The sequence below is a fragment of the Phascolarctos cinereus genome, unplaced genomic scaffold (genome assembly GCF_003287225.1).
Source record: "Phascolarctos cinereus isolate Bilbo 61053 unplaced genomic scaffold, phaCin_HiC Scaffold_726;HRSCAF=1367, whole genome shotgun sequence".
Lineage (NCBI taxonomy): Eukaryota > Metazoa > Chordata > Mammalia > Diprotodontia > Phascolarctidae > Phascolarctos > Phascolarctos cinereus.
Window position 1 is genome coordinate 352103977 of NW_027556098.1, and position 24457 is coordinate 352128433.

Genomic DNA, 24457 nt, shown 5'->3' on the forward strand with positions numbered 1-24457 from the left:
GCCTTAACGGTTCATCTGTTTTCACAATACAATAATTAATGTAATGGACAGCAGAGGGCATTACAGCTGGTTAAGAGCTGGTTTGCCAGGGATAAATCAATTGCTGCTGACCAATAAAAAAAAAGAGCCCAGCATGGCACTCTGATGTTTATCAGTGTGATGTGGCATGTCGAACAACAAAGAGAGATTTCTTAACATTGAAAAGATGCAGATAGGAAACAAGAAGGTCGTTCCTCCTCCAATGAGATGAAAGACTGAATAGAAACCACCAGAAAATCATTTTAAGGTTTTGGACCCTAAAGTGTTGAAGACCATGAATAAAGGCTTGGACAAAAAGCTTAGGAGGAGTTAAAAGTTCAATTTCTGTCAAAGTCTAGAGCTAGAACCAGGATTAAATTAAGTAGTAGTTGGTAACAATTGCAGATCAATAAAAAAAAAAAAGAAAACCAAAACTCCATAACAGTTTTCTTTGAATCTTGTTATTTTACTATTACAAATATCCTTAACTATTTAAACATGTTATAGATTTTAATAAAATGTTTCTTTTTTGGGGGAGGGGAACCATAAGTAAGTGGAAAAGCAAGTTAAATTTTCTCTCTCTGTTCAGACCAGGAGGCTGTCAGCACAAGCGCTGCTTTCCAACAGGTAATCCCTTACCCATGAAAGTCTAGGAGGGAGTGTCTATGAGGTACTTAGCTATCTTTGAAAATCTAAGCCATTCACTTAGAAATCCCTAAACAAGGAGGATCTGACATCCTCCTTCCCCATCCTAACAAGGTCAAAATGTGTGTTCCTGTATCTAGGAGGCGTTCTTACTATCCTCTGGGTAAAAAGAGCAATTATTTTGAGATTCAGACAATAGCATAGTGGGATATTTCCAGTGAAGTGTTCCCCTATTACTCTTAGAGACTTGGTTTCCTCATTTGTAAAGTGAAGATGGTGATCCCTGTTACTGTCTCCCATACAGTTAGTGCTACAGGACCATTGTAAGAAAGCACACCGTAGTATGTCAGCGTGGCATAGTCATTGTAGAACTGTGAGCTATGATTGTTACTCTGACCACCTGAAGTGACCCTCTGCATGTGGCCTACCTTAACACTCACCCACAGTGGCCTACACCCTAGAATTCTGAATCTAAGAATTATAGACTTTAGATTTACAGATCCTAGAGTTACAGCCCATAGAACTGCAGATTCACAGTCTGTCAGACACCCCGTGAGACAATCATATTGACCACTGAAAAATAACAAGTCCAATTTTATTAAGCTTTAAAGTTTACAGAGTTCTTTCCCCTCATCAACTCTGGAAGACAGGTCGTCTAATATGTATTATCTCCATCTGACAGATGATCAAACTGAGGCACTCACAAAGGAAATATATAGTAATGCCTGGGTGAACGGGAGGTGCAATAGTTTTTATATAACAGGGCACAGACTAGTGCTAGAAGAGAACACTTAAATCACTAATCTTGACTAATTTCTATGTCACTTGACTATTTGATTATGAATAGGTTGACTTGATTTGATCAATGTTGCCCAATCACCAAGGGGCAGGTAGAGATAAGAGGCAAACAGGGGATGGAAAGTCTGGGATCTACAGGGGCTGCCCCCCATCTCCATCCCTAAGCCCTGGGCCTACTAGGCCTTTATGTCCTTTACACCCTTGGGCCCTGCCTTTGCACCAATGGCAGATGGTGGGAGTTAAGACTGCTGGAAGACAAGGTCATACATGACAAGATAACCATCATTATAGACATAGAGTTTGTGATCCGAAGGGGCTATAATTGATGCTCTGCAGTGTCTCAAGCATCTTGTCCAACAGGATGTTGAGGTGGTGCTCCTGTCCAGTGTTAGTGTCAAAGGCGTAGAATATCTCCTCCTGGCGAGTGCTCATGGAACGCAGGGCATAGAGGACCCCACAAGCCATGAAGGTTCCCGATACCACTGGCTTGTATTGTCCTGTCCGCCAGGTCTTCTCCACAGCCAGGGTGTTGGCATTAAGCCGGCTCACCACCAGGTTACCCTTGTTCTCCTCTGTGGAATACACTACCCATAGGCCTTTCTCATCCCCAGCAAAGTCCAAGTCCTTCCAGGGCACACCAGCATAGGAGAAGCAATTGTTGTAGGTAGCTCCACACAGGGGCTGGCGAAGCACCAGGGTGTTGGTGGCCAGGTCCACCTTGGCCATGTCACCAGTGCCATAGTAGTTGAAATACATGAAGTTCTTGTAGACAGTATTGCCACTCCCATCCCCATAGCCCATCTTCCATTCCTTATAGTCCTTGAACAGTACTAGGTCATCATAGGACTTGTATAGCCAGTAGTAGTCAAAATACCTTGGGAAAGGTACAAAGTAGAAAAAAAAAACATTATTGCCAGGTGCAAGCACTGAATATCTAGGCCTGGTTGGACTTCCCCTACTTTTTCAGGCCCACTGAATCCTTTCCATCCTTCAAGACCCAGCTGGAGGCCCATCACCTCCAAGAAGCCTTTCCCAACTGACTATTCTCGAATATATAGATCCCTATTTCCTGAACACCTTTCTACAAAGCTTGAAATGTATACTACACAACTAACTCCAGGACTGTAAGATTTAGAATAAGAAAGGTCCATAGAGGTCATTTCATCTACCATTCTCATTTTATAGATGAGGATATCAAGGCTCAGGATAGTGAACTGACTTCTTCGTGAGGTTCATAAGATTTAGATCTGGAAGGGATCTTACAGGCCATTAAGTACCACCCTCTCGTTTTACATGTGAAGAAACTCAAGCAGGGATGAATTATGTCTTGCATACAACTATAGCTAGTAAGGGTTTGAGACAGGATTAGAACTCAGGTCTGCCTGATTCAGGTCCAAAAATCAATCCATAATCCTGTCTTTGAGGACAGCGATTCTTTGATTTTTTTTTATCCTTATATCTCCCAGTATTAAAATGGTGCCTGATACCTAGAAGAATCTTAATAAATACTTTTTGGTATTTATTGGGCAATTGATTGATTTTCCAAGTTTACAGACACAGATAAATAGTAGAAGGTAGGATTGGAGCCAGTGTTCTTTACTCTAATATGACAAGGACATTATCTGAACCGCGACCAAAATAGGAACCTAATTCTGGGCAGTTGGGCTGCACAATGGATAGAAGACCAATGGATAGAAGTCAGGGAAAGCTGATTTCAAATCCAGACTCAGATATTTATTAGCTCTGTGACCCTGGGAAAGTCACCTAACCTTTGTCTGACTTAGTTTCTTCATCTGTAAAATGAGTAACATAGCACCTACCTCCCAGAGTTGTGAGAATAAAATGAGATATTTGGAAAGCACTTTGTAAGCCTTAAAGTGTTACAAAAGGCTAGTTCTTATAATTGTTGTTGATGCTATTACTATTATGGCAACTCACAATAATAGTGTATTAAGGTATAGAGAGAAAGTCATGCATGGCTCCTGGCTGCTCTGGAGTAGCATGAAGACTGCCTTCCTCACAGCGCTGTTGTAACCAAAGTTCTGGTTAAGCTACAAGATGCAATGTCTGTCTGAGCTGCTATTAGCTCCAGGTGGTAAGGACCAGTATTCCTGGGACCCCTCTCTTGGGACCACAGCAGAGAGAGAGAGAGGGGGCGAGAGAGAGAGAGAGAGAGAGAGAGAGAGAGAGAGAGAGAGAGAGAGAGAGACAGAGACAGAGAGAGAGAGAGAGAGAGAGAGAGAGAGAGAGAAAGACAGAGAGACACAGAGAGATACAGAGACAGAGAGACAGAGAGAGACAGAGATACACAGAGAGAGAATCCAGACAGACAGACAATGAGACAGAGAAAGAATAGAGACCGACACAGACACAGACACAGAGAGAGAGAGGAGTGTGAGGAATAGAAACAGAGAGATACAATGAGATAGAAAGAGACAGCTAGAGACAAATAAAGACATATGGAGAGAGACAGAGACATAGAGAGAGATAAAGAGAGAAGAAGAAATAGGAAAGAGAGAGGGGAAGGAAGGAGAGAGAGAGAGAGAGAGAGAGAGAGAGAGAGAAGAGAGAGAGAGAGAGAGAAATGAAAGAGAAAGAGGGGAAGAAAGAGAGCCTAGGCAAGGGAGAGCTTAGGGTGGAGTGGTGGGGTGTTACAGCTTCTTGGTGGCTTACCTGCCATCAGAACGAAGTGGGGCTACCCAGTAGAGAGAAGAAGTGAGGTTGAGTCCAGTGTCACGACCCCAGGCACCAACCTTGTAGTGGAAGCCACGCCAGTTGAGTTGAACCACAAGGGGACGACCGACACTGAGCAGGTTTCCATGGGCACAGGAGCCTTGGAAAATGAAGAGCATTATGTGAACCCCCAAAGATGGCACAGATTGAGCAGAGGTACTAGCTACAAATTTCTGCCTCCACCAACATCTCGGGGGGATTTGAGGAGGGATGGGGATTGAGGCTGATTCCTAGAGGAGTGGGGGCAAAGGTGCTCATTCCATTGTACAACCAACAGAGACTCAAGGGTGCTGGGAGGGGATTCCTCAGAGTGTGTTTGTATTTGTAACCATCAATGTCCTTACTCACATATATAGACTTTAAGATGTACAGAATTCCTTTTCCCTTAACAACCCTGCGATGCAGGTAGGGCAAAAGGCAGTGGGGCAAGGTAGAAAGTCAGGAGAGCCCCGGCTCAGAAACCCAGCTCTGACACTTAGAAGCTACGTGACTGGCCAATCATTTAACCACTGAGTCTCAGTTTCTTCACTTGCAAAATGGGGATAATGAATATTATCTGAACTGCATAACTCACAGGGTTTTTGTAAGGGAAGCACTTTATTAAACATGAACCAGTGAAGAAAGGAGCTGCTACTACTAGTCTTAGAGAAACATTTTATGTACTGTGCAGATGTGACAATGAGTGTTCAGTAACATGTTTGTGTATGAGTGTCTATGCTTGTCCTAGTGTGAATGTATGTTTGTGTCAGTGTGCATATTGGTATCAGATAATATTTATCCCTGGCACTTACCATAGTGCCTGGCATATAGTAGGCACTTAATATATGCTAATTGACAATAAATGCCAGTTGACTGACTATGTGTGAAGTCAGTGTGAGTCTGTATATTTGATATATTTTCTTTTTAAAAAAAATTTATTCTAATTTTATTTATTTTATATATTTTCTGAACCACCTACCTGGAAGCTATGTGGGGCAATGGATAGAGCATTGGACCTTGAGTAGGAAAGAAGGTCCAAATTCAAATCTAACCTCAGATAATTACTAGCTTTGTGACCTTGGGAAAGTCAACTAATATTTGTCTGTCTTAATTTCCTCAACCATAAAAAGAGGAAGTAATAATACTGTCACATACTTAACAGGATTGTTGTGAAGATCACACATGATAACATTTGTAAGTGCTTAGCACAGTTCCTAATAAATAGTAGATTATTCATAAATGCTTGTTTCCTTCCCCTAATGTCATACAAAATAGCTTTTTTAAAAAAAATTATTTTTGGGAAAATATACAGAGATATATGCCTATATATGTGTGTGTTGTGACAACCGTGACTATGAATGTGTAAGCATGTAGTGTTACTTAGAGAGGTGACCTTGGAATCAGAGAGACACGGGCTCAAGTGCCATCTTCGACCCATACTGTTTCATGACCCTGAGCTATTCACAACCTCTCAGCACTCCAAGGCTTCTCTCTAAGACTCTAAGTTGCAGAGAAAATGGAGAACTGTGTTAGTTATTTATTGAGACTTCAGTAGCACAATTCATCAATAAAATCACAGGTCTAGTAACAAATGAATGAACATACGAGTGAATACATGAATGAATTTACAGAAATAGAAATAAATGAGATCCTATGAAACTTTGTCCCTCAGTAGCACATCATGGAGAATTAATAAACATATAATCTAAATTTTCAGCTTGTGTTTCACTCAAGGGCATCCTTTTGGGAGGGTGTGTGGTAGGAGTAGAGAATAAGGCTCTGAATTTCAAGGCTATGCTCAATATGCGCATGGTGGGGCACTCACCAGGAGGAAGATTCTGGACCTGGTGGCCAGGGTTCCGATACTGCTCACAGTCATTCCACTGGTTTTCCAAGGCACTCATCTCCTGGCGAGTGGTTCGTAAGTTGTCTTGCTGTGAGTTGGCCAGATGCTGTAGTATGATGCTGGCATTTTGTACCTGGACAGGAGAAGAAGAGAGTTAGGGCCAAGAAATCTTTCCTGGTTATTCCAGTCCTCCATCAAGGCAAAGAAGAGTGTAGTGTATTTTTAAAAAAGCCTTGGAATTGGGATAAGATGAGCTAGATTTGAATCCAAGTTCTATAACCTTTACTAGCACTAACTAGTACTACAGTTAGTAGTAACTCCCAATATTTACTTATCTGAACTTCCACAAGTCATATTCCAAGCTCTGTGCCTCAGTTTCCTCATGCATAAAATGAGGGAGCAGAAGTAGATGATCTCTAAGGTCCTTCTAGCTCTAAAGCTCTATGATACTATGAACTACAGAATGTGACAGTGTAGAAGTCACCTGGACAGAAAATCTTCTTGATTTACAAATAAAGAAACTGAAGAGGCCCAAAGAGCCCCGATTACTTTTTTAAGGTGACAAGGTACATGAATAATAGTCAGGTCTCTTCCCAGTATGACCAATTCTTTTGGCCCTTCACTACAATTATTGCTCTCGATTTCTTCCTTCCTGATATAACACTTAACAATTGGTTCCATATTATTCACTACCTGACTCATTACATCAGATCTTCCCAACTAGACTGTGAGATAATTAGGTAGGGAGTAGAGATGATGATGGATCCTTTTCTTATCTTTGCCACAGGCTGACTTACATTAGAGAGTTCCTGAACTCTCTGAGATGGGGAGAGGTAATTGTGGGCTTTGTGAAGGAAAAGTCAATACCCTGACTACCTCAGACTAGGCTGGGCACAATTTTCCTGTTCCCTGCCATTGTAGCTCGAAGAGAGGGTGTAGAGTGTCTACCTGCCTATCTACCCTACCTCTTAAGACCTTATAAGGCCAAATTGTCTCAGTCTGGCTCATCCATTTACTGTTTCTTAGCTCTGCTCTGGATAACTGGCCTACTTCTGCTAGAGAAATAGATTTCTGTCTGGTTAGATGGTTTCCCCTTCCTGGGACTCTCTACTTCTGTAAGTAATAGAGAGATGAAGAGATTCCAGACAGCCTTCTCCTTACCCTTACATCCACAGGAGAACATGGTGACATAAGAGGCCCAGTTATGTGTGCATAGGAGTGATATAATAATAATATATAAGGATGGTGGCAGTAAAATGGAGGGTGCAGTACAAAGATTGGATAAGAAATATAATATGGGAGTAAGACATAGGATATTGTGACATATACAAGCTAATTAACATCATGATTTAGTCCCAGATATGATATGGTGGGGCTGAGGAGTCACAAAGAATCATAGAACCATAGGATTGCCAGCTGGAAGAGGCTTTAGAAATCATAGAGTGCAAACCCTCCATTTAACAAGTATAGAAACTGAGGTGTAAAGAAAAGAAATGACTTGCCTTTTTATGCTGGTACTAAATAGTAGACCTGTGATTAAATCCAGGTCCCTTGGTTCTAAATCCATTGGTCTTTACACTGTACCCAGATAGGTGTCATATGGAATTGGGTGACATTTAGTATATTACATGAGGATTTGGAGGGTATGTCAGGAGTGTTGTAATATGTGAGTATGTGATATAGGGGGTGTATCATATGAGGGGTATGATAACCGTATGGGGATGATGTCAAGGATTCAGAATGCATTAAGTGTATACAAGTGATATGGGAGTATGTGAAATGGAGGAAGAGGAAGTGATATGGAAAGTGGGTGCCTGAATAATGCCCCTAGCAGAGGCAATGGGAGCTGAAGAGGGTGCTGAGGATAGGACCTACCTGTCCCCGGACCCTTTGGAGGATCCCATCAGTGCTACTGCCTTTCCCTCCCATCACCCTGCTCTGGTCCTTGAGTTGGGTGAGCAGTCTCTCAGCTCCCAGCAGCTCCCACCGAAGGGCTTCCCAGTCATTATCAGGAGAGGAAAAGGAGGTGTGGCCAGACCCAGACTCTGATCCCGAGCCCTGTTGGAGCCACTCTAGGTGCCCTATACGTCCTAGCATTGCCTTCTCCTGGTCCCTGATGGCACGAGTGTGCTCATCCACCTGACAAGAAGGAAAGGAGAGGGGTGGCAAGAGAAAGAGAGGAGGAAATGGAGAAAAATATGAGATCAAGAAGAGGAACATAGATCCTTTGTTTTCCTGGCACCATGGGCTGTTTCTCCACTTCCTTCTAACATCACTGTAAAAAATTAATTGGTTTTGCTGAATTTTTTTTCTTTTCTTCCTCTTTTAAAAAAATTCATTGTTATAAGTGATGACTCTCTGGGAGGGTAGAAGCAATACAAAAAAGTTTAGGTGATATAAAAACAAAATATCGCAATAAAATCTATTTTTAGAATCATCATCCATCCAAGGTCAACCCATTCTGTCCTTCTGTCTCCTTCCTGTCGCCAACAGAATAAGGTGCAAACAGCCTGGTGTTGAAACTGTTTTCCTAATCTTATATCCTATTGATATGAAGAACTAAACTGGCCAACCTGTTGCTACTCCTGTACATGATATTTCATTTTAGTTTGATAAAGGATTTCTAAGGCCCCTTCTAGTTCATCCAATAAGCTTCTATCTTCCTAACTAGATGCAGCTTCCCAAAAGCCAATTCCTTATTCCCTTATCAGCATTATTCTGAAATCTGGGGCCTTACAACTAGAGAGGCCCGGGAAGCTATCTGCTCCCCCCCTTTCCCTTCCCATCCCCAACATTCAAACTTCTTTCCCCAAAGACCTTCTCCAAAAGTCCCAATTAAAATATACAACTCTACCCTTTGTGGCTTAATGGATTAACCCCAGAATTTAATCTTAGATTAGTACTGCCCATTAGACTGGGATATCCCTGAAGGCAGGACCCTGTTTCCTCCCTCTGGGTCCAGAACCCAGGTCTCCTCCAGGCCAGGAGCTCCCTAAGGACCAAATTTTGTCTTCTCCATCCTTTGTCCCTCCCCTTTTAGGGCCTGACTTTCAGTCTAGCTTAGCACCATGGAAGATGGCAATTAACTGACTCCTCCTCGAATTCTCTCTTTCCCTATACAACACTTACTTTGGAAAGCTCCAGATCATACTCTTCTGAAGCATTCTGTAGCTTCTCTGTTTGCTGCAGGGGGATGGGGCTGTTGGTTAGATAGACCACACAGATGCAATTGCCTTGTTTATCCATGGAGCCTGCCACATTGCTCACCATCTGAAATGGCAAGGGCCTCATAGGATAAGTTTATTATACATTTAAAAAGAATAACAAATTGATACATAATAGGTTTATGAAATTATTATTTTATTATTCTGTTATGGAAATGCTTGACAGAGGCTTGTTTTACTCCATAAATTAAAAATAAAAAATGGCAAGGGTTTCACAGGATATGGAAGAATGTTATGAAGCATAAGGAGGCATGATGATATGGGACAAGAAATGATGGAGTGGGACAGGGCATGACAGGGGTTGGGAACACTGGAGCTGACCCTGGTTTCCAGAGTCCACCGCACAGCCCCTGAGGGTATAATGTGTTTTTCCTTTCAGTCTGTCCTCTATCCGTCTACCTACATATAGAAGACCCACGGCTGGGAGGTGAACTAAGGACTTGGCAGCGGGGATTGAAGAAGCAAATAATTCCTTAGCTTAGGCCCTGCAGGAAGGACTTCCCTGACCCTACCTTGTGTACTGCCTGACGCTGATCCAAAATGTAGGCTGTATTATTGTGAGTGTCTGTTACAGGCTTGACCTGCAAGAGGAAGAAACAAACTATTTGAAAACTGCTTTTAAGAGAGATGAGTAGAACCTCCCTCTCTTTAAAAGGGGATTCTAATTTTCTGTTCCTCTCTAACCTGAAGGATCAAGTCTCCCCCACCCCCTCAAAAATACACAAACACTCATTTATGTATTATGATCACAGACTTTTGAGCTGGAAGGAACCTCAGAGATAATTCTAGACAAGAGATTCTTAACCTTTCTTCTGTTATGGACTTCTCTATGAGTGTGGGGAATCCTATAGGCACCTTCTCAGAATAATGTTTTTAAATGAAAAAAAAATACATAGGATTACAAAGGAAACCAATTATATTGAAATGCAGTTATCAAAATATTACAAAAATAACTTCACTGACCCTGCTAAAATACCCCTGTCTAGACCAATCCCTTCATTTTATACATAGTGAATCTAAGTCCTAGAGAGTCTAAATGTTTTGCTCAAGATTGCACAGGTGATAAGTTGCAGTCAGGACTTGAGTCCAGGGTACCTTGATTCCAATTCATTTACTCAATCAACAAATACCCATTAAATGGTAAGTGGCAGGAAGACCTGAGTTTGAACACTACTTCCTACACGCTGTAGCTGTGTGACCTTGAACAAGTCACTTAACCTCTGCCTCAGTTTCCTCATTTGTAAAATGAGAATAGTAGTAGCACCTACCCCCCAAGGTGGTTAGGAGATTAAAATCGGTTAATGTCTATAAACCACTTTGCAAAACTTAAAGCTCTATATAAATGCTAGCTGTTATTATTATTATTATTATTGTTATTATTATTTTGTGAGCAATGTGCAGGCATGGAATTCACAAGGATTAGAATTCTTTGCTTTTTCACCAGAGCATACTGCTTCTCCCCCAAGATGACAGGGCAGGGAGAAGCATAGGGACAAGACTTGGGACCTTAATGATGTTGAAAGATATAGACTATAATGACTGAGGAGGAGACTGGGAAGGGCTCTGAGGGATGGGAAATAGTAGATTTCAATGTACCCACCCCTTTGAGCAATGACAGGGGAGGAAGTAAAAACTACAAAGGATAATGGGGAAAAGAGTGTGTAGAGAAAGAGCTGTTAGGATCTATACTGCAAGGATTTCGGGTTTTGCAAAGGCAACACCTGAGGCAGAGACCCAGGATTTGAGGACTGGGATATTGGGGCTCTGTCCCATCTGCATTTGAATGAGAACCTTTGGAGGGGGACCAGTCACTCTGATCTTGGAGGACAGCAAGGGACCATTCCCACAGAGTAAGGTGCCCAACCCTTACAAATTCCTTCTTGTCCTACAGCTTTTCTAATTAATTCTAGAGTCTATTCTCTTCCTAACATGTGTCCTTTCTCAGGAGGACGTTACCAGTCAGTGGAACTCCCCATTAAGTGAAGCAAGAATGATAAAATTTTGGAGTAGGAATCAGGAGAGATCTGGTTTTGAATTCTGCCTCTGACATTTACTCTCTCTATGTAATCTCTAAGTTCCCTCTAGCCCTGACATTCTATAGGCCTATGATTCAAGGATTCTCTCTCTTCCCTGTCCTACCCCATCCATCCTCCCCTTCTCCTTACCTGGGGATGACTGGACAGCACCATGGGCAACAGCAGCCCTAGGAAGAAAGCTGAGGAGCAGTGCATCTGGTCTATTGGTATCTGGGCCAAGTGGCTGTGATGGACCAGGGATGACTACGAATGCCTTTTATCCTGATCTAGGGGGAGGAAGAGGAAGGTAGACTGATTCCTGAGATCCTGAGATCATGACAGTCCCTAGGGGAGAAAAGGGTGTGGGGTGAGTGACAGGCTCAGACTCTCTTCCCAAACATCTAGGGCTCAAGTGATGGAGCCAGGGAGGCAAAGTGACAGAGGCCCCAGGAATTAGGGAACTTCCTCAACATGTCAGGTCTTGTCTATCAAAACACTCTAATCCCACCCTTAGCTCTGCCAGGCCCCTCTGGCCAGACAGATTAAAGTGAGCCTGAGCTCCCTCTTCCCTGCCCTGCCCCATTGTGGGGAGCGCTTTTCACAGGGGATTAAGATCAGAATGAGACCCCACAAAGCGGAACTGCAACCCAATCTGTATCTGTGGGATAACAGTGTGTTCCCAGCCCCACGGCCTGCAGTGGCACAGACACTGTAAGATAATTGGCGTGTGTGGGGTGTGTGTGTGTCGGGGGATGTTGTCCCTGGGAGCATTGCTCATTTTGTATGTTCCAACTTCACATTCACCTAGGACTTGATTCAGATCCTGGACACTCTTTGGGCATCCTGAGTTCTACTCCCCCATTCACCACTCCTCTGTATTCCCCACCTGGTCCACAGCTCCTATTCTCAAGTTGCTCAGCTCTCCCCAAGTCTAAACTCATTTCTCTGGGCAGCATTTTACAAGGACTCTCTAAACCTTCCAGAACCCCTTCATAATTCTGACAGTGCTGAACTCCTGACATATCCACCCTGTCTCACCGAGGCTCTGGCACAGAAGTGGGATCCAGACAGAGTCCCTGGACAAGAATCCTTTCATGTTCACCTAGGAGACACTGCCCCCACCTTGGGGCAGGCCCTCATCACCTCACATCTGGATTATTGCAGTCCCCTTATCATTGGATTCCTTGATTCAAGTCTCCACTCCAGTCTGTTCTCCTCTCTCCTGTCAAATTGTTTTCTTAAAGTCAAATTGATCTTCTTAGAACACTAGTCTGACCATATCATTCCTCTAGTCAGTAAACTGCAGTGTCTCCCTGTGACTTGCAGGGTCAAATATAAAATCTTCTGTTTGACTTCTAAATGCCTTCATATCCTGGTCTTTTCCTTCCTTTCCTGTCATCTTATGCTTTACTCCTTTTCAAATATTCAGTGATACCCTGACACTGGCCTTCTTACTGTTCCTAGAACAGGACACTTCATCTCCCAACTCAGAGCATTTTCACTGTCTGTCCCCCATCCCTGAAATTCTCTCTTTCCATATCTGTCTCCTGGTTTCTTTAGCATTCTTCAAGAACTTGATAAAGTCCCACAATCTAAACAAGATTTTCTAATCCCCCTTTATGCTAATGCCTTCCTTCTATTGGTCATTTCCAATTTATCCTTTATATGTCTTGCTTGTATATAGTTGTTTCCATGCTGTTTCCATCAGCAAACTATGAACTGTTTGAGAGCAGGGACTGATTTTTGCCTTTATTTATATCCCCATAACTTTACATAGTGCCTGACACATAGTAGGCCCTTAGTAAATGCTTTTTCATTCATTCCTGCCCCTTCCCCATACACCCACCCAACAGCCTATAGCATCTTCCCCTTCTAGGACTTAGGCCATTCAGTATTCAGTAAAGAAATATACAGGAGACTGTTGTGTGACTCCTAAAGATGATATGGACATGCCACCTTTCCCCACAATTATATTTAGCATGCATGTCAAAGACAATGGATCAGTGTGGGGACCTAGCTATTGTGATTCAGTTACAAATGGTAGGGACAAGAGTGGCTACGATCTATGGGAATTCTGAGCTTGGCTTTAAGATGGCTAGGAAAGGGGCTTGTGTTCTCTGCTAAGCTAGAGAGAGAGGGCACTGAGATTAGGGAAACGTTTCTCTTTCCAGAGTCTTCCAACCATTAGCAAGTAGCGACTCTCCTAGAGACTTAATCCTGAAGAGTTTATTTATAGATCTATAAAACTGGGAGGCAGTTGGTTGGGGAGATAGTAGGGACCTAATGGCATGAAATCTCCCCCTCAAACTGCCCCCTCCAAACTTCTCAGAACTAGATATTCTTCCAGAGGCTCAAGTTTATTCTCTCTCTTAATCTGCCTAAACCCTTGGGATCACTGGTCCTCCCACTTCAAGTCAACAAGACTTTGTTTAGAAATTACTTCACTTTTCCAGGTCCCTCTTCACCTAGAACCCTTCATAATAGGACACGAATTTTCAACTGATAGAATCTCAGAAGGGGAAGAGATCTCAGTGGTTCAATCCCACCCAGAAATGTGAATTCACTCTACACCATTCTGACAAGTGACCATAGAGGCTACTAGGCTTATGGAGACTTAGTGAAGGGGAGCTCACTAGTTCTTGCTGCATCTTTTTGCATTTGGGAGTAGCTTTCACTGTTAGGAATATCCTTCTTTAAATCTGCCTCCCCTGCACTGATGCCACTGTGTAAAGCCTTCATTATTTTCTGAGGGATTTTGCTGCTGGTAACCATGGGAATTTTAAATAACAAATAGTAAATATTATAAAAAAAAAACACTCTGAGTATTCAAAGCCTAATAGTAATCCAAGACCTTGATTTCTCACAATGTAAAAGGAGAGAGACTTCACCTCACAGCTTCTCTCATTTTCAGTTTATTGTTCCTCTGGGGAATCAGCTTTAACCATGTCCTTTGTCTCTTTTTCTTCCTTGCGGTGATACTTTTTGGCAATTTCATTGCCTTCTAGCTCTCCACCCTCTTCTTCTGGAAGATGTGCCTTTGGCAAGACAGTGGTGATTACAGGCTCTAATTGTGTATCATCAACTCAAACACAGGACTCAAGGCCCATTTCCACCTCAGAAGAACCTTTAGACTGCATTGTAGAGTGGATATCTGCTTTCTCTATATCAAGGAAACTCATCCAAGGTCAACTTGTAGACTAACTAGCTGGCATGGTGGATGGAGTGTTGGCCCTGAAGTTGAGAAGGTCTGAGTTTGAATTCTGCCTCAGATACCAATAATGTGACCCTGGACAAGTCACTTAGCCTGTTTTCAGTTTCCTCAACAATAAAATGAGGGAGCTGAACTTGATGGTCCCTTGAACTTGGTTCCCATTATCTCCAAATGTATGGTCCTATGAACTCCTGATACAGGAATACAGACTTAGGTCTACATTCCTATCAGGTATCTTTTGTGAAGCTTGGGGACACCGTTTCTGGCAGCTAGAATAACTCGTGCTTTCTAGAAGATGGGAAAACTGTCATTTGGTGGGGTAAGGGAATTTCTAAGTGGTTACCTGATAATATGACAGCTAAGTGCTGCAGTGGATAGGACACTGTACTTGGAGTCAGGAAGGCCTGAGCTCCACTATGGTGTGGATGGACTTGCACGAAATAATGAAGAGCAAAATGAGCAGAGTCAAGAGATCGTGGTATACAGTATCCACATATTGTTTTAAGAATGACTTTGAGCAAATAAGTCACTTTGATATTATAAATACCCAAATTAACTACAAAAAACATGTGAAGGGAGATGCTACATGCATACAGAGAACTGAAAAATAGAAGTATATGTAGAACGATTATATATATGTGTGTGTGTGTGTGTGTGTGTGTTTATGTGTATATACATACAACCAAACACACATATATTTATATATACATATATATACACACATATATTTGTGTCTAATGGTAGCCATCTCAGCGTGGGGGAAGAAAAACAGAAAAAAAAAAGAAAATCACATGATAACTTTATTATATATTTAAAAGAAATTGGAAGTTACACATAATAAATTTGCAGTTTCATGTGAGATCATCTTTTTTTATTATACTATATTATGGAAATGCTTTTTTATTCCATAAGTTAAAAATAAAATATTTTTAAATAAGCAAAAAAAAAATGGCCTAAGACACAAACTGGCAAGTTAATTAACCTTTCTCTGCCTCAGTTTCCTCAATTGTAAAATGGAAATAATAATAATAATAATATCTATTTCCCAGGGTTGTTATGAGGCTCAAGTAAGATAACATATACATATAGTGCTTTGCAAACCTTTTGGAACAGTATAAATGTTAACTATTTTTATTAATATGGGTAGAGTATCCAAAACCCTCCACCCGTTCAGACTCCCTGTCTGGCTAAAGGGCAGTCAAAGATTATAGAATGAACGAGCTTGATCCAGTGCACCCCAGTGAATAAATTTCTTTTTTTTTCCCACTTAGTAGTATTTTATTTTTTTCCAATTGCATATAAAGATAGTTCTTAACATTTACTTTTATAAGATTTTGAGTTCCAAATTTTTCTCCCTCCCTCCCTCTCCTCTTTCCTCCCCAAGACAGCAAAGAAACCTGATATAGGTTACACATGTACAATCATATTTATCATATTTCCACATTAGTCATATTATAAAAGAAGAATCAGAACAAAAGGGAAAAACCCAAGTGAGTAAATTTCTAAATCAGTTTGAGGTGTCTTGGATTAATGATGGCATTTTCATTTTAGGGACACAAGACAATGAATTACTCTAGAGGAGGTGGGTTTCATTTCAGTGATCAGGGTAATTTATAAACTGTGGAAATGTGAAAGCCCTGATAAGATATCCTGGATCAGTTCCAGGTGAAAAAGCTGGTGACCCAAGGTACAGAATGTAAACACTTTGGAGGCAAAGACTGCTTCATCTTTTAAAATTTTTGTCCTTCATACTTAGTACAATCTTTTGCCACAAAGGCCACATGGGCAAAGAAGAGTTGAGTTAGGCAGGCCCAAAGGAAATCTCTCCAGAGAAGCCCCATAGCACAGTCAGTGCTTTGGGTACTGTGGCTGTGGACAGGACCAGGTCAGCTGCAGCCAGCAGCCCTAGTAGCTGGTACATGGGGGCCTGTAGGTCTGGGTCAGCTACCACCAAGGCCAACAGCAGGGAATTCCCAATCACCGCAGCCAGATACAAGAGGCAGACAGGCACAGAAAGCCAGGTATGTGCCATTTCTAGTCCTGGGATGCCCAGAAGAACAAAAGGTCCAGGACCAGAGCTGGGATCCAGAGTGAGGCTTGTGTGATTGAGGATTAGTGTGTGGCCTGGCTCCATTGTCCACCTTGATTGGGCCTTGACCCTGTGGTGGCTGAATCAGGGGAACTGGGAAGAACAGTTCATTGAGGACCATGGGAAAGGAAAGAAATTAATGAAATTCTCTATTCCTCTACTTTTTGTTGGAGCTAACACCTCACTCACCAAACACAGGCCAAAAAAAAGTAGAATAAGGTTTGAAGAATTATGCTCCATTTTGCTCTGAGAGTTCTCAGGCCCTCTCATTGGGATGTTCTTCTGTCCCCTCACCATGCACCATTGTGAGGCATGCTTTCCTGGTGTTCAATCTAACCACAATTCCTCCCATTGCAAATTGGCCTGTCCTTTCTGCCCTTGCTCTCTAGTAATTTGTGATGCTATGAATGACTGATCCTTCAGAAATAGTCCCTCTTCTGTAACTCAGCCCTCCACCTCCACTTTCCCACTTGATAGCTCTGGGTCCCTATATTGTCTCTGAAAACTTGAGTCTCCCCATTCTTACTCTCTTATCTCAATTCCCCAATCCCCCTTTTCTCTTCTGTCTCCCATCTCCCTTGATACCTGACCCACTCACCCACCTATCTATCCATTTTTATGGTTCTATACTGAGAGCGGGCCCTAGCATGCCCTACTATTACTGTTACCCTACAATACCTGTTCTCCAGGGTTCTGTTCCTCCCCTGATGTGGATGTTATGGCCCTAATTCACCTGTGTGTCACTTCTGTCCACGGAGAGACCTCTTCTGGTGCTTCCTATAGGAAGAATTTGCTCTTTCTCAGCCACAGTAGGCTTGATTGAAGAAGGCTAAGGTTCCTTAGCAGATGAATGGGATGACTGGGCTCTGGCTGAAGCAGGAAGACACAAAGAAAAGCCTCTTCAATACATGAATGGGTGATTGAAGAAGAGCTGGAGAATAGGTATCTGGAGTGTAGGAGACAAAATCTACCCTAGAGAAGGGAGGAAGAAGACTCTATACCTAACTAATTGTTCCACCTCTATAAATTAGGGACTCCATTCCTGATTCTCAGAAGGTTAGATCCTTTATTGACCTGACCTAGTGGACTCTGACCTTGTCTCAGCTATTCCTATCACTATGATCTCAATCTATCATCTCTGAAACCCCTGACCTCCCTGATTCCTGAGCCAGTTTTGCTTCCTAGGTTCAAAGTTTGGACAAACCTCTGCCATACTATACCTGAGAACCTTGACTCCCATCAGTTTTTCCTACCTGTCCATATTCCACAGAGGTGGAATATTGTGTCTTCTTTCTGGGAGGCACCACGCTGAAATGGATAGAGCTGGAACTTGATTCAAGAAGACCTGGGTTTGAATCCTTTCTCGGACACTTTCTAGATATGTGGTGATGGGCAAGTCACTTTGTCTGTGTCTCTGTTTACCCACCTGTAAAATGGAGAAAACACCTGCAGTAATACCTATTTTAAAAGGTTGTTATACAATGATAAATGTAAAGCATTTTTAAAACTTTATGCAAATGTCAGTTATAGTTATTATCATTCTAAATATTTATTTACAAGAAAAACAGAGGTCAGAACTCAAAACAAAGGGTAAAAGTTATAGGTGGAGAGATTCCAATTTGATATAAGGAAAACCATCCTAGCATCAAGAGCTGTGCAAAAGTTGATAGAATGGATTGCCTCAGATGGTGATCAGTTCCTCATTGCTAGAGGTCTTCAAGCAGATGCTACATGGTCACTTGCTGGGGCTGCTATGGAAGGGATTCCTACTCAGGTAAGGGAGGGAGTATGTATATGTAGCAGCAGCAGCAATTGGTAGTGGTCATGGTCATGGTGGTGGTGAAAACAACAATAAAAATATTAGTAACTGTACTTACATAGCACTTTGAGGTTTGCCAAGCATTTTGTAAATATTTTGCCCTCATTTGCCATCACAAGAACCCTGCAGGTTTTAGGCAGTATTATTATCTCTATTTTAGAGATGAAGAAACTGAGGCAGGCAGTGGTTATGTTACTTGCTCACGGTCACACAACTGGTCAGTGTCTGGGGCTGGATTTGAACTTAGGTCAGGCAGACTTGGGTGCCAAATAATAATAATAGTTATTTTTATGTAAGGCCTTATGTGTTATTTCATTTTAATCAGTCTAGAATTCCTGGCTCCCATTCAGGGGCCCTTTCCTCCCCATACTTTTCTGAGACACTGGAGTATCCTGCTTCAGATAATTTACCTATAACTAGGACATTCCTTCTTGCCCCCTGAAAATCAGCCCCTTCTCTTCATTGTTCAACAAATAAAATTGGAATTGACCCAGCATTGTAGATCAAGTTCATAAAAACCTACGTGATACTCATCAAATTTGGAGCTGGCAAAAGCGAGAATAAATAACTAATGAATTAGATAACACAATTACTAGACTGCAGTCTCAATATAAATGAACAATATGATTTGGCAGCAAAAAAAAAAATCTAATCATCTAATGGTCATGTTAACAGAGTCTAGGACTAGGGAAGTGATAATTCAGATGTACTCAACTTACAGTGGTTAGACTACTTCTGAAGTTCTGTGTTCAATTCTAGGCACCACAATTAGAAAGGAGACTGATAAGCCAGAGAGCATCCAGAGAACAACCAGGGTAATGAAACACTTTTAGATCATGCCATGTGAGGAATGAAGTTGTATACATGCACCTGGGGGAAGGAAGTTTTAGGGCCGATTATTGAATTTGTAAAGTGGAGTCATGCTTCAAGTATATGAAGGTCTGTCATATTGAAGAAGGGGGCAGCTAGGTGGTGAATATGTTATTGAGGCAATTCTTATTCAGGGGTAGATTACACTGGAATCCTTTCTAGTTCTAGAATGCTATGATCCTAAGATTGTCTCTGAGCTCCCCTTCGGTTGTGTGATTCTGTGACGCGTGATCTGTTCTAGCACCCCAGGCTTCCTTTTAGTCCAACACAAAATGACCTGATGTCAGGATCTTAGTTCTCCAAACCCATGTTCCTACTTCGTCATTGCCTAATATATCCTGTCCTTAATGGCAGCATAGAGAAAGGAAACTCTCATAACACTATTATGCTCTTCTCCTAGTCATCCAAAAAATAAACTCTTTTTTTCCAGTCAACAAGGGGGCTTGGAACCTTGTATCCTTCAAATGATAATAACTATAATGAATATAGTAGCTGGTATTCATGTGTGTGTTAAGGTTTGTAAAACACTTGCTATATATGAGCTCATTGGCTAAACCTAGTTTCTCTGGTCTGAGCTGGAAGGGGTGGGGGTCAGATGAACAGTTCCTCTGATCCAGGTGAATTCTCCTTGAAGGGACCCAGGTAGTCACAAAGATGCGTCTGAATCTCTCATCAGTATTTGTCTCTGCTTTGTCTTGCCCACACATATCTCCTAGCTATTCCCTGCCTGACGTTTTCCCCCTCTCAAGGCCTGTAGATACAGGGCCTGACTATGCCACTCAATCCCCACCCCCAACCTCACCCTCGTCCCACCAGTAAGCCAGTGTTGACTCAGAAACTTGATAAGCTTATTACAAGGAAGAGGTCTTACTGAACCAGGAGACCCAGTTCCCCGAACCTACCACCCTACAGGAGGCCAGCCCTTCTACTACCTAGTATGCCAAGCCCCTAAGTACAGGAACGGAAGGACCTTACCACAGAGAAGGCACAGTGTGTGCCAAGGAGGGTGTGGGAGAATACTGAAGCATACATTTTCTCCTGGCAGGAGTCCAGGATAGTGGGTCCCAGCCCCAGGTTCCATTTCATTGCCCCTCCCTGGCCTGATCAGGCTCCCTCATTCTAAGACCTGGGAGGATATAGGGACTCTGGGAAGCACTGAAGGAAAGGAAAGGAATATCCAATTCTCCAGTCCTTTCTTTGCAGTTTTCTTTGTGGGTCCATCTTCTGCCTCTAAGTATGGATGTCTCAAAGGCTCTATCCTGAGTTCTCTTCTCTTCTTTCCCTATATTTTCTCCTTTTGAGATCTCATCACCAGTTGTTCATTTATCATCTCTACACAGGTGAGCCCCAAATCCATATTAACAGCACTAATCTCTCTCTCCTTGAGCCTTCCTTCATGACTTATTGTCTGACAGACATTTCTACCCGATCTCCCATGATGTCTCAAACTCAAGAAGACCAAACTGGAGCTCAACATCTTTCCCATTAAACCCGCCCTTCCTCCAGATTTCTTGATTTCTATTGAGGGTACTACCACACTTCCACATATTCAGGTTCAGAACCCTAAGAATCATCCTTCCCTCCATCTTTAATCAATTACCAATTCTTGAAAAATCTACCTCTGCAACATACTCTAATCCATTCCCTCCTCTCCATTGACAGCGCCACTGCCCTAACTCAGGCCTTCACTATCTCTTCCATGGAGAAGGGAAGCAAGCAAGCCTTTTTAAGTGCCTACTATATGTTAGGAACTGTGATAAATGTTTTACAGTATTATCTCATTTGATCTTACCTAGTCTAGTTTAATTGCCTCCCTGACTCTAGTGTCTCCCTCCTCCAATTCAGTCTCTAAACACCTACTGAATTGATTTTCTTGAGATATAGTTCTGACCTTCCATGCCTGCAACCCTTTGGTACTTCAAGAATACAAGAAGACTCTATCCTAGGGTTTGAGCCCTCTGCAATCTAGCTCTAGCTATCCTTCCAGGCTAATGGAACATTCTTCTGGTTCATAAACTGTTTTCCAACCAAATTGCCCTGCTTTGCCTACACTTGATATTCCATTTCCTGCCTCCAGGAATTTGAATAAGGCATCTCCAGTGCCTGGAATGTGCTTTCCTCTTATTTCTTCTTCCCAGAATTTTTCTCTTTCCTCAAGACAGTTTAGGTTTCATTTCCTCCACAAAACCCACACCTACCATCTCCCTGTTCCCTGCTGTTAATAATCTCTTCTTCCTCATATTACCTAATATTTACTGTTTATTCATTTCCTTCCCAAAACAAGGTAAGCTATTTGGGGGTCCATTACATTTTTGTCTGTGAATCTCCAGTTCCCATGACACATAGTAGGAGTTGAAATGTTTATTGAATTGAATCCTGGGTCCCCTTATTCTCATCTCTAAATAAGGAGATTAGACTAGAATTCTATTTCTTTTTCTAGCTTGAAGTCTTAAAAGTCCATTTGAAGACCCTGTCTCCTCTCTGGACTATTTGCCATGGCTCCCAGAAGGGAGCCTGGAAATAAATGTATGTGGAGGGAAATGGTGGGGGACAGATGTCTCCTGCTCAAGTCCAGTCTCCTGGGTTTTTGGACTCAGACCTGCCCCCCAGATCTCCTCTTTCCTTGCATTTTTTTCTGCCATAGTCCCCAAGAGTAGCCTCTTAATGCCCTTTCCCAACATATGCTAAGCATCACTTCCAGAAGGAGTCTTCTCTCCCCAAACTTCTTTGAGGTAGGTTGCTTTACAGTGGTAATGTTAAATTTGTTTTGATTGGCCCAAGTTAAACTAGGCACCACAGTAGGAAACTGCTGAGAGGCAGATTTAGAATAGATATGAGAGAAACAAAACAAAACAAAAAACTTCGTAACAATTGCTGCTTTTCAGATGTGGGATGACTTGTCTCAAGAGGTAATGGGCTTTCCTATCCCTTTAGAACTGCAAGTGAAGGTTAGATGTCCTCTTGTTGGGGATGTTGCAGAGATTTCTGTTGAAGTAAGAATTAGATAGTACAGCACTTACTAACGGGGTGACCCTGGGCAAGTCACTTAATCTAAGTCTCAGTTTCCTCCTCTGTAGAATGACAACAATAGCATCTACCTCACAAGACCGTTCTGTAGGTCAAATGAGATAATAGGTATAAAGATCATTGCAAATATTAAATCACTAAATAAATGTTAGCTATTATTGTTAATTATTATTACCTCTGAGGTTCATTCAAGCTCTGTTATTCTATGTTATGCAGTCTGCCAACTTCCTCCCTTCCCTTTATGCCCCCAACAAAAATCATGTCCCTTTGTAAGGTATTCCAAGTAACTCAGAGAAAACAAACAGTTGTTACAGCCCAGGAGAGTAGAAACAGCTTTATCACTTTTCACTAGCTGTGCCCAGGTCTCATCTTCCTGGCCTGATCTCTCTATGTAGAAGCCCAAGACAGTCAGGGTTTCTCTGGGTTCCCTGCCTGTCTGACTGCAGAGTTGCCATCCAGGTCTCTATACCCCCTTGCACTATTCTGAGCTTAATTCTGTTCTTGTGGAACAACTAGAATAATAGTTTCATCCAATAGGGAACTAGAGTCAACTTTTCAAATACTAGAAGACAGCTTTCTTGCCTTCTCTCCAGGCCAAACTTTCCTAGTTCCTTTAATCCTCATATAACCTGATCCCTGGTCTCCTCACCATCATCATCACTCTCTTCTGAATTTGCTCCATTTTGTTGATCTCCTTCCCAAATGTGGCACTAGAACTAAACACATTCTCCAGATGGGGTCTGAAGAGGGTAAGCTAGAGCAGTACTATTGCACTGAATATGGTGTGTCTTGAAAACTACGTCTGATCTCTCGCAGGTCCCTGGCTCATTTCTTCTCTTGAGAGAAAGAGACTAGCCAAACATCCCTGCCATTCTTTTATCCCCAAGACCAGCACTTGAACCCAGGCCCTATGACTCTGAATTGAGTATACTTTTCGTTAGGCCAAATGGAGTCTCTTGGACCAGGTGACTGGGAAAGCAACTGAAAGAAATATCTGTGGTCAGGGATGACCCTGGGGTCCCATTAAGAAATTGCTAAAATTTGTCCCCAGTTCAATTCATAAGTAATTAAGTACTTTGCTGTGTATAAATAAGAGGCATAGCTAGATGTTTATTTTTCTTTTCCACATGGAGAAAAAAACAATTAGCTAAATCCCTCCCTCTCACAAATCCCAAACCCTTCAGAGAACAGTCTATGAATGCCCCAATCTTCCCTAAAGAAGTCTATCTCTGACTCTTCCTGGTAGAAGGATCCCATGAGGCAAGATAATAATGAACATGGGTGCAAATACCAATTTGATTCACCAGTGTCTGAAAAGGGCTCATTTACATATCTGAGCAACTTCATATTATTTTTCTCTATCTCAGTCTCTGGCTATATATAAGAAAGTCATCTGAGATCATTGTCTGTTAGGGGCTTGTGGGAGAGGTCCCCTTGCACACCTGGGCATTAAACTATCCTTAGTTATACCATTTATCTCCAACCCTGAATTAGGGCCATTGGATTCGGGAGACCTGATTTTATGCCTGAATTCTGCTTATTGCCAGCTATATCTATCTGTAAATATAGATAGATAGATAGATAGATAGATAGATAGATAGATAGATATAGATATAGATAGATAGATATATGATCTCAGTGAAGTCACTTTATTGTGTCAGGCATCAGTTTTTCCAACTATATTTTGAGGAGAATGGACTAGATCAAAGGAGTATGCAAACCATAGCCACAGAGCCACATCCTGACACAGCCTGCTTTTGTACCGTTCACAGTTATCAATGTCTTCTACATTTTAAAATACAATAAATTCAAAAATCATGCTTAAGTTCTGGGTTATATAAAAGGGAAAGGAAGGGAATATACATTTACATAGTACTTACCATGTGTCAGGCACTGTGCTAAAAGTAGTTTTTTAAACATATTAACTCATTTGATCTTTTAAACAACACTGCAAGGTAGGTGCTATTATATATCCTCATTATACAGCTGAGAAAGCTGAGGCCCAAGATCACATAGCTAGTAAGTGTATGAAGCCAGATTTGAACTGAAGCCTTCCTGACTCCAGACTCAGTGCTTTATCCCCTATACCAAAGGCAACCTGCCAAAGCCTGTTGACCTAATTTGTGGACCTCTGAACTAGATTATCCCATAAATCCCTTACAATTTACCATGATTATCTGAGG

At 42.0% G+C, this 24457-nt stretch overlaps 1 protein-coding gene across 1 annotated transcript; it reads right to left on the bottom strand.

Moving 5' to 3' along the window:
• Nucleotides 1-191: 191 nt before the first annotated feature.
• On the bottom strand, nt 192-11474 carry LOC110195049 (olfactomedin-4-like). The gene is given in 9 exon segments (XM_078146210.1): nt 192-254; nt 1719-1769; nt 1771-2335; nt 4135-4294; nt 5999-6152; nt 7895-8158; nt 9149-9289; nt 9756-9824; nt 11409-11474. Coding segments are annotated over 9 exon segments (1533 nt in total).
• Between the last annotated feature and the right edge of the window lie 12983 nt (nt 11475-24457).